Here is an 11020-nt window from a genome sequence, read left to right as displayed (position 1 = left end):
TGTTTTATAGGAAATACTTTTGTACTGTTTGTACTGTAGTTAAATAATTTATTGTCATTGTAACCGGATATTGCAAAAAACTTCTCTGTCAATAAATAATACTATAAATAAATATTTTATGTGTCAAGCTTTTTAACCTTGTCATGTTATTTATACTTATACAAATATTACACTAACAAAGCCAAAGGATAATAAGGCTCATGTTATCTCATTGTGTACTTTGTCTCTTTGTCTGTAACTTTATTTATTTTTCCTGCTGACTGTCTTGGCCCGGCCTCCCTTAGGTTCTTAATTTCAATGGGACCAACCGGGTTAAATAAAGATAAATAAAATGATAGATACGAGCAACAAAATCAAAACCAGACCATCAAGAAGAAGATAGATTATTTCTACAAGGTTATTTGTGATTATATGTGTGATAGTTTGCCCTTTTAATGGATAAAATCATCAGCCCTTAATAAGGTCCCCTTTCAGCAAAAATGCAATAATTTGACCTATAATGTGTCCTTTTTGTGGAAAAGAAACGATACAGTACCCTCACTGCCCTGTAGGGTGCAATTTTGATCAACTATTTGACAAAGCGTCCTTTATGAGATCTTAATACAAAGTGTGATAAGTTGCCCTCTGTGAGCCTCTCTCGTGGAGAAAATGTGACACAGCCCCCTCTATTGGGACCCTCCTGGGAAGAAAATGCAATAACTTGCCTTTTAAATTGACCTTTTATTAGAGTAAAAATATCCACCAAGACACTAAAGCGGAGAAACTTTAAAAAGAACAATGTGAGATGCTTTTTCAGGGGCGACAACTCCTCAGGTGTCCTACAGAAACCCTCATCGGAGGGGATTCAACAAAGTAACAAAGTCCTCTCTAGGGGCTTCTAAAAGCAATCATACGGATACTTTGGGCATGTGCCTGGTGCCCTTTTAAAATATTTTTTAACATAGGCAACGTATGGAAGGGATATTTGTGCATGAAAAGTTAATAATTAATTTCCATTTAGATTGCAGATAGAATACAAAAATGCTTTATTGACTGGTTGAAACCAAATGAATTAAATTCATTTGGTTTAACGTCCATAGGCAGCCAGCAGTGGGGACATTTGGAGCCATGTCTGAAATGGGCAGTGTCTGCAGCGGCTCACTTAAAGGCAGGTACACAAATAGTAGGTGAGGCTGTCTGACTGACATAGACAGGAAATGCAAATGAGATCAGTTAGAGCTGCTCTTCACACTCTCTTTGTATTGCTCACATTCAATCTTCAAACCAGGCATTTGCATCCAAGAACCGAAACAGATACATGTCCTCATGACTTGGGCTGCTAGACTTGACCTGGAACCATGACAATGGTAAGGTGCTGTTTCATTTGAGTCTGATTTTGGGTTTCAAGCTGTGTGTGAGTGAGAAGGAAGCGAGCTGGTGCTGTTGACGGCAGAGTTTTACTGCTGTAATTACTGAATCCTTTGTAAACCTGTTTTCGGTTCTATTTCTTCAGAATGGGATGAAAGACATGACATCAGCTACAGAGTTGTGACTGTGTGGGAGTGTGACGACAAACAGGAAAAAAAAAACAGATAACGTGTGTGTGCACATAATCTAAAGTCAATACACCGATAGGCATCAGTAATGTGCACTTATCTAGAATAACGTTTTCTGAAAGGTCAAACACTTTCTTTTATTTATTGTTTTTGGAAAATAATTAAACTTGAAACGTGTGAATTAGCTGACTGAAGACAAACATGTTTGACTTTAATCAAACATGCAGGATTTAAAAAAAAAAACTGGACCACAGTTCCTGTAGGTGATATTCCAGGTGTGGACTTTATTCTTTGTACATTTTTGAAGATTTCAGAAGTTTCTCGTGTGTTAATTAAGATGAACTAGAATATGCTTTTATTATCTGAAATGTTAAGGATTTATATTCTCTAGATATGAAATGATGTGCCAGCAAAAACTGACTTTTAGTTTGTGGGATTTCAACAAGGTTCTTATTTTACATTTCGGTGTAGTTTCAGTAAACATGCCCATCCAGCAGTTTTGGGAAGTGCTATGATTCTCTCAGCGACTGATTTTGAAGTCAGTCTGAAAATTTTGGGAGGAAAGAATTACCTCATAGGACAGCATGTGTCTCTAATTTTTGAAGAGCATCTCATTTTACATTAACTTTTAATGCTGCTTTATGAACAGTTTTAATTTTGTCGTCTACTGCAAATGTTCTTAAATTCTCAAAGGTCCTCGCAGAGATTTCACCGTGAGAATATGTCTGAATTTACCAAATGTCTGCTTGCACAGTTTCCTCTTTCTACCCTTCCTGTTAACATTCATACCACAGCACGCACATATATCTTTATTTACTTTTTGTCTGGCGAAAATAATATTCTCTGATGAAGTTTTTGTCTCTTGTGGCAGATTCTTTTTTTGCTCTGGCCTGACGTGACAGATGTTGAACTTCACTTTGTCTAGCACCGAACAACAATGTTATGCAGATAAAGTTCTCCATACCGTATGTCTAACTTGAAAACAAATAATAAAAAATAATAAGGGCAGAATACACTGAAAGGTATTTTATGTGAAATTGCAGCATTAACAATCACTTTCATTTTGGCTGTTTAAGTTTGATAAATGATAATAAGCAAATAAAGTTCCTGTACAGCTGTTTCTAAACTTCCCCAACAGAGAGAAGTCACAGCAGGTAGAAGTTCAGCACTCTGGTTGACCCCCCCATCCTGTAATCATTCACTTTACATCAACACGTCCTCTACGGTTGCTAGGCACTGTGGGGATTGCATGAGATACTGTAAGCTCAACTTCCTGATTTCACTTGACGCTTGTGTTTATCACGGGCCCCAATCTCGATGTCCAACCCTCGCACACTCACTGACTTTGGTGAGCGATTCCCGGTAAAAGTGTGTGAGGGCGTAGTGCCGTCCCACCGCGAAATCTAAAAAAAGTGTTTGAGGGATCTCTCGCTGACTTCACGAGTCCTTTACGCACCCTGTCCGTAAGTGGGCATATAGCACTGTGACGTGAAACATATGATTTCCCAGGGAAGCCCATAACAATAACAACAACGATAACAGAAAAAAGGTAGCGACGGAAAAAAAAACAGGAAGGTGAAACGCTCTATTTACAGTCTACTAAAAAGTTTCTTTGGGAACTACAGCTAATTCAGAACTCCTTTGCAAGTCTATAAACAAAAACAAGAGAGACAGAGAGCATATTAGTCCCGTTATATTTATAAGATAAGATTAACCTTTATTTTTTCCCACAACTAAGACATTTAGGCCTAGGTTATATAGCCTATAGGCCTATTTTGAGTAGCCTAGAACTTTTTTTTTTATAAGCGCCATGGCTGTGAGTGAGTAAAGTGAAAAAACGTACAATAAGCTTTTGCTACATGAAATCATGCAGTCATGGTTACAGATAAGTTGCAAAGTGCTGTCCCATTTGTATTTAACCATTGGAGCCCTCGCAGCCTCATGCACTCAGTCACTTTCCAGGTGACGTCAGTAAAGTCAGTAAGGGCTCAGGGCTTAGGGAGGATATCGACATTCAGCCTCTATCTCATGGCAACCTCAAACACAAAGCTGCCCTATTGTACAGATTAATTTCCGCTTTAAAGCAGATTTGAGTGCAAAGCACAGTTTCAGCAACCAAAGTTATAGAGATGAAAGTCAGGATGATACAATTATAATGACTACAAAGTTAAAATGTGTACTCTGCACTTAACTTAAGAGAAATTCTCTTTAAACTTAAAAGAGAAGAGTATGTGAACAAATAATCAGGGACGGAAGAAGCAATACTACCAAAAATACTAAGTGAAAGAAGTAAACACACACAACTCATAATGTTGTATAGCATTTGTTGTGTTAATACACTGCTTTTAAAGGTAACATGGGAGCTTTAATCAGAGAAATGACTAGCTATAGAAGTAGCAGAAAAAACGTAGGCACTTCTTTTCCTGTCCTAAATGATCTTTTGTATGAAATAAAAGCCCTACTTGTGCATCCTGTTGACCTTGCCCCAAAACAGTTAATGACTCAGTGTAACGACAAAGCTAAAGCATAACCGAAATAAATCATTACTTACTCTGCAAGCAGTTGAGTTTATCCTATGGATGTTACATTTCTTAATAGTTTTCCAAAAACTTTTTTTTTGTTTTTCAGAGCTTCTTCGGAAAATTTAAAAACCAGTGAGTATTGTGCCATTCCGAAAAGCGCCTCACTTTTCCTTTTTGATGTGTTTGTGATGTGTTCTTACCTCTGTTCTCTCTGCAAAACACAGCGGGCCTCCTGCTCCTCCCAGAAGGACAGGTGAGACTTGATCAAACTGTGGAAAAAGGGAAAACTATTTGGATCCCTCCTGTCTTTATCACAGTAACAAATAACAGGTTATCCTTACCTTTTTTTGATGTGTGTGTTTTTTTTTTTCAGATGACAATGCAGGGTGGCCACCGGATGAGTTTGTAAGTCACATGCTCCTTTATTTGTAGGCTACCTCTAAAAGTTTTGCTGCTAAATTAGGCTATTAAAGGTGCTAATGAGATATAGTATCTGACTCATTAAATCAATATTCTTGCCACCTTTCCCAGAAGCTCTGTTGCTTGTTTTTGTGCAGGAAACCTTTTTGTGCAGCTCAAGTCTTTTCCTTATTCAGTGAAATTAAGTTCTTGAATTCCCAGTTTTACAGTAACAGTGGTGGACAAACAAGGCTGAAAACTTTTCAGAAATCGTTCAACAGTTACACATACACGGTTGAGCAAAATGACCTTAAAGTTAAAAAAAAAGTTAAAACGTTTTTTTTTTCAAACAATAGGCTACAGAATATTTAAAACAATCTATTAATTATTCAATAAAAATCATATACTACTCAGTTAAGAGGGGCTTCAAATATTGATAAATTGAAATAATTAAGAAAATATCTCAAATGAACTGAGAACTTAAAGATTTGAACCACGTGACCCTGCCTAGGAAGACTGATTAACTTGGCACGTGAAGGTTAGGCTGACAGCAAAAAACAACTCCGGTAAATAAAACTAAGAAAAACTCTCATTAATCATTAAATAAATACTTGAATTACAGTGAGTAACACTTATAATAGGAGCTGGTTCGGCAAGGAATTACCACAGGAAGGAACCTACAGGGGTCCTAATACGGTGTCTATTGTTATGCCCATCTATACATGTCCAGTAAGGGGCGCTGTGCTGCAGCCTCAACAAAATGACAGCCTTTGATACCATTTAATGAAGTGGCGGGTTTACAGCTATGGTTTACAGAGATGGAGAATCTTGGTTTAAAAGAAACCACATTTAAGATATAGTTTATAACTGAAAGGATTATGTCTGACTAATCCCTGTTTAATGTATTTGCAAGAATATGTTTTTGAAGGGAATTGGAGGCGGGTAAGGCGCCTCCAAATTATTAAATTAAATTATTAAATTAAATTATTAAATTATTAATTAAATTATTTTTCTATCTCAGGTTTGTTGTGAGGCTATAGACTTGTTAGCTTTGGTTTCATTTAACAAAATCTTCCATACGAAAGCTCAACTTTAATGCTTGTTTAATGGATAAAACTGTAAATGTCATTTCACTTTCTGTTTTCTAACGGCAGGAAGATGAGGAGGAAAGTGACATGTATGAAGCGCCTCCCTGTGAGCGTCCCCAGGCCAAAGTCCCACAGACACCAGTGGAAGAAGACGTATATCTAGGTACCAGCTCTGAATCCGTTTCTGATGATAGGGTTACCAAAAAACAAGGGCACTGTATGGGGGAGAAAGGTTATAATTCTAAGGGTCAATGACCGTCAGGGGCCCTAAAATATTTGAACATTACATTAGGCCTACATTAACAACATTTTTTTCTCAAGGCGGCACCCCTGCCTATCATTATTGTAATGCACTTGTCAGCATAGAAACCTGATGGAATTCAAAACCAACCCTTACCCTAAAACTCTGCAACTTGATGTAAATTTTTGCAGACACGACGTCCAACCCTACTGCCCCACAGAGGCAGGCTGCTCCTCCACCGAGACCAGGAAAACCTTTGGTAACAACAGCTCAGTCACCTGAAAGTCTGTTTCTGTGATGTCTGTTGTCAACAATATAACCTGTTAAAGGATGAATTTGAGTTAAATGACATCTTCTCTGCCATGCAGAAACCTCAACAGCGTATTGAGCAGTTCAACTTTGATCCCAAAATCAAGAAACGTGAGTCTTTACTACATCTGTATTGATTTGTAAAAAAAAAATAACACCACATTGTTCATGTATTCTATAACCCAGATCTCTTCATATATTTAAATACAAGTTTTTCATCTGATAACTCTCCCATCATTCTGTCTCCAAGCACCGGAGATAGACAGAACTGAGAAGCCTGGGAGGAAGAAGATGATGCCTCCTCCACCTGTCCGCCCATCACCTGCTCCTGTCCCTGCATCCAACACCGAGGAAGGTGCAGCGTTTACCTCAACCAAAAACGAATTATGAAAATTTAAGAACTGTTGACAGAGAAGAAGCTAAAAGTCTTAATTTGATGATATGGCACAGCTGGTGTGATTGATAAAACACAGAAGATCTTAATCACCCCCCCCCCCCCCCCCCACCCCTTTGTGCACTGTTCAAAAATATTTGTTGTTCCCAGCATCCCAGCAGTTTGTTTGGACTCAATTAATACAAGCAGAGCTGAGTAGTAAGGGGAAGTTGAATGGAGATGCAGCTATTTGATTATCTAGTGATTCATTGTAGGGTAAAGTTTGAAGTATAAGTAAACTGATGCCACATATAACAGCATTTTTATCATATGCTCATTTACAATACGCATCTTTAGATGGACTTTCAAAACACCAGCATGACTTAAACAAAGAGTGCCACCCAGTGTGGTGCCTCTGAACTACAAGCTGTTACCACATGAGTTGCTCTCTGTATGTCCTGATGTCTCTTTCTCATACTGAACTACTAACGTAAAACTTTCTGGTGTCATTCACCACCAAACACCCATATGACTCCACAACAACACAGATCACCACAAGTATTTTCTGTCTTCATTTCAGACGTGTATCTGGATCCTAATGAAGAACAGGCAAGTTTAACTCGTGCTCGCTTACTGCACTTTTCTCCCCTTCTGTTAAACAGGTTCACAGGCTATGATTTATTGGTGGAAGAGTTACTGATGCCAGAGCGCTGGCCAATTATGGGTTATTCAAGACAGGTGGCATAAGATAAAAAAAAAAAATAATAATCATGGTGGCTTGAATACTGAACAGGCCGTGACTTTTAATTAGAACTGCCTTTCAATCCAAAACTGCCAGCCACAGATTAACTACTTGATGGAGCGACGAGGCACAGGCCAAGAGTGTCTGTTTGAAGCGACTGCAAACATTTCTGTTAGAAATAACTCATAGTTAAAAGGGTTGTGTTTTCATTCTTTATTTATTTATTTTAACTCCTGGTTTCAATCTGACTGTTTCAAAGCAGTTTCAGCTGGGTCATGTCAGCATTACAAAACAGTTTCAGCTGTCAGATTGCTAAAAATAAAATAAACCCTTTAAAGTTCGACTGATAAAATACATTTTGACTAATTGATCATTTATGACTGTCATACATTTATATTGGCCAAAATCGCAGCAGCAGCAGCAGAAAACACAATTGTCCTACACAAAGCACACATAAACATAAACAACAAAAATATGAATAGCTTGAAACATGAGGAGCTGTGCTAGTGCCGTCAATGTGAAGCTCAATGACGTGGCTTTGCTACAAAACCATTCTTTCAGTCTCGCACGGTATATCTATAATAATAATTGCATTTACCATGGTTTGATAATATTCATGACTTTGTATTTCAGGAGGATAATGATGACGTGTATTTAGAGCCTACAGCTGGTGGGTTGCATCACACTTCACACGAAGAACAAGCTCTTATAATTAGTTTTTGTACTTAAAGTAAGCTTTTAACGTTTTGTAAAAGGCAGCCATATTACATCTCCAGGTGATTTCCTTTCTTTCAGCTTGCTCTCCTGCCCCTCGTGCACCCATGAGGATGCCCCAGACTCCAAAGACAGCACTTGTTCCTTCTCCTATACCTATGTAAGTGCACCTAAACCTGTGTTTAAGCGCACACAGTAGCACAGTGATGTTCACTAACCTGAACTAACCTGTGGCTTTGTACATCTGCTTTTCTGCACGCAAATGCAAATATGAGAGCATAGCGTGTGACAGTGCACATTAAATAACTGGTAATAAACCTGCATTCTGTCTGCAGGATGAAGCCTCCAGTTCCCAGAGCTCAGTCTGTGAGTGAGTCTATTCAGCTCGGTGCTTATCAGTTTCTTATGCTAATGTCTGTCCTCTTTTATTAAAGGAAGATTTGGACTGGATTAGAAATAGATGTATTCATACTTACTTTTTAATTCTATTTCCTACACAGAAAATGAATCTCACCATGTCAGTATGACACCACAGTAATTTAAACCTCCTCTGTTTCAGAGTTCATTATTGCCTTCCCTTAATGAGGTAAAAACAGGTAACAATCCCATCTTCTTTTCTCATTAAAAAAAACTGATCAAATCTCATCACAAAGCACATTACAAGTCACAACTTTATCCTTGATGATGAAGTGAAAATATCCTGTCTCTGCAGCTTCTTCAGTTGAGGCGAGGAGAGCCACATTTCCCACCAAACTCCCTCCACCTTCTCCCAGCGTTAAGCCCCCTCTCCCTGCTAACCTCAAGGAAGTGAAACCAAGGTAAGAGGAGGAGAATACAGAAAGGGTGGAGGATGTGTGTTAGACTGACGAAATGACTATTAAAAATGGTACAGCAGCTATTTAATCTCATTTCCAGCCAGTCTTTGTAGTTGACCCTGTCTGCACATACATGCATCACTACTAAATTCAGTTCATAACATTACCTTTCCTGATTTCACTTTAGCCCTCCAACTCCTCCTATGGCTGACATTAAGCCTGTAGGTAAGCTCACGTTTGTTGAAAAGAAAAACTGTGATCAATTGGAGCATAGATGGAGTCTTTGTTGAATTCAAGCCAACAATTGGAGGATACAGATTTCCTTAAACCATCACTGAACAAGTCACTCATCATCTCTTTGTTTTCAGTCTCCTTTGGCGCAGCAAGGGCAGCAAAACAGTCTGGGAATGAGGTACGGTATTGATCTTCACAGAAAATTGTCACAAGTTATTGAGGATCTGCTAACTGTTGTCCAAATATATTGTTGCGTTGAAGGCCAAAGAATGGTTTGCTGGAGACTGCAACAGAAAGAAAGCTGAGGACTTCTTAAAAAAAGTTAACAAGGTAAACCAAACTATATTTATTTCATGGTATTAAACTACTCCGCTTCTTGCAGGTGGTATTTTTATACCACCATCAGTGGTTGAGTTTCCTTTTCAACCAAGGAAACATGACAAAGGCTTGAGGCAAGGGAGTTGCATTTTGATTGTTTATGTTCATGTTTCCGCTGGCACTCATTCACGGGTAAAAGCCAAATCTGAGTCAGACACCTTCAGGGTTTCCCTTTCCAACACTCTCTCTGAATAATAGCCTTCTTATATTCCCTTAAACCGTACTCAATCCTCCAATTTGACGTGTACTTCCCTGCTGCTTCAGACTTTTTTCAAAGCTCACAAGACCTTCCTTTTCCGCTGCTTTGAATGTCCTATTCTCTGTGTAATATGGTCAGACATAATCCTTTCTCTGTTTTACACTTTTTCCCTCTCTTTTTCCTCGATGCAGGACGGCGTCTTTCTCATCCGACACAGCTCAGCCCAGAGCGCCCGGCAGCCATACACCCTGGCTGTCCTATACCAGCAGAAGGTGTACAACATCCCCATCCGCTTCCTGGGGGAGACACAAGGTTTTGCCCTTGGAAAAGAGGGCAAGAAGAACGAAGAGGTGAGGGAGTTTGAGATTTAGATTTAGTTTAGAGAGGAGCCGGGTGGAGAGAGAGGAATAAGAAAAGAGCGGGATCTTGGACGAGTTGCAGCTTCATAAGACGGCTTCTGGCTTTTCCTTAATCTTTTCTTCTCTCTCAGATTTTCGTCACCCTCGAGGAGATGATTTCCCACCACAAGAATAACCAGCTGCTCCTGATAGACAGCAAGAGCCAGGCCAAGCACACAACGTACTTAACCCACCCTGCACGCCCATAAATCTCCACCACCACATGTAACACTACCACATGTTTTATCATGTTTTATTTCTATCAGACGAATGAGGTTAGAATCCACAATTGGAACGTTTTGCACTTGGAAATACTATCAATCTACTGTGGGTCACAAAAAAACAATATGAAATCAGCTGTACAGCTTGGGAATTAAATGTGACAAACAGTTGCTCCAGGCTATATAATGACAAGATCTGTGGATCTGGGCTTTGTTGACAGTCACTGTAGGCCTACACATGAATGTTTTTTAAATATTAAACTATGTCACAAAAGCCTTCCAATGTGCAGCCGAAACTGATCTCTCTCACTTTTTGCTTCTTGCTCATTTCTGTTATTATTGGCATGTCTAATTAACCGCTGAGATTAATGTCTCCATCAGACTCTAAGTTGAGGCACCACTACAGTTTTGGTGTGTATCTTTTTAGTTGTTTATTTAAGCTTGCTGTCTTTAATATTAAAATAAACTGCTTGTAACTAATGTCTTTTCTGTGTGATTTTGTAGATACTGTACAATACAAAACCCAATCTAAAAAAAAAAAATCTGCCTTTTCTGTTTATATTTCATTCCATTACTGCAGTGTCCCTTTAATTACTGTTGTTGAGGATCAGTTGACCTGAGGCAAGGTCATTTGTGCGTATCTATGTGTGTGTGTGTGTGTGTGTGTTTGTTTACATGTCAAGGATGCGGTGTCAGAGTCCTGTAGTCTAACCTCTACTTGTGATGGATCCTCGTCAGTGAGGGTCAGTGTGGTTAGCGAAGGGTTTGTGGCTTTAAGGAGGACACCAGGAGCTATGTTTGTGTGTGTGTGTGTGTGTGTGTGTGTGTGTGTGTGTGTGTGTGTGTGTGTGT

At 38.9% G+C, this 11020-nt stretch overlaps 1 protein-coding gene across 1 annotated transcript; it reads left to right on the top strand.

Annotated features, from left to right (window-relative positions):
• The first annotated feature begins 1172 nt into the window (after positions 1–1172).
• On the top strand, positions 1173–10648 carry si:dkeyp-117b11.1 (B-cell linker protein). The gene is made up of 19 exons (XM_061038582.1): positions 1173–1346; positions 4164–4189; positions 4282–4310; positions 4431–4462; positions 5611–5707; positions 5977–6044; positions 6154–6205; positions 6345–6449; positions 7048–7076; positions 7843–7879; positions 8005–8083; positions 8259–8289; positions 8483–8519; positions 8636–8741; positions 8926–8963; positions 9107–9150; positions 9234–9302; positions 9741–9899; positions 10040–10648. Exons 1-19 carry the CDS (start codon positions 1338–1340, stop codon positions 10154–10156), a joined length of 1164 nt encoding a protein of 387 aa, XP_060894565.1. The 5' UTR covers positions 1173–1337; the 3' UTR covers positions 10157–10648.
• The last annotated feature ends 372 nt before the right edge of the window (positions 10649–11020 follow it).

Source organism: Labrus mixtus, chromosome 5 (genome assembly GCF_963584025.1).
Source record: "Labrus mixtus chromosome 5, fLabMix1.1, whole genome shotgun sequence".
NCBI classification, from domain to species: Eukaryota; Metazoa; Chordata; class Actinopteri; order Labriformes; family Labridae; genus Labrus; species Labrus mixtus.
The sequence above is the reverse complement of the archived record's forward strand: the minus strand, read 5'-3'. Positions and strand labels throughout refer to the sequence as shown.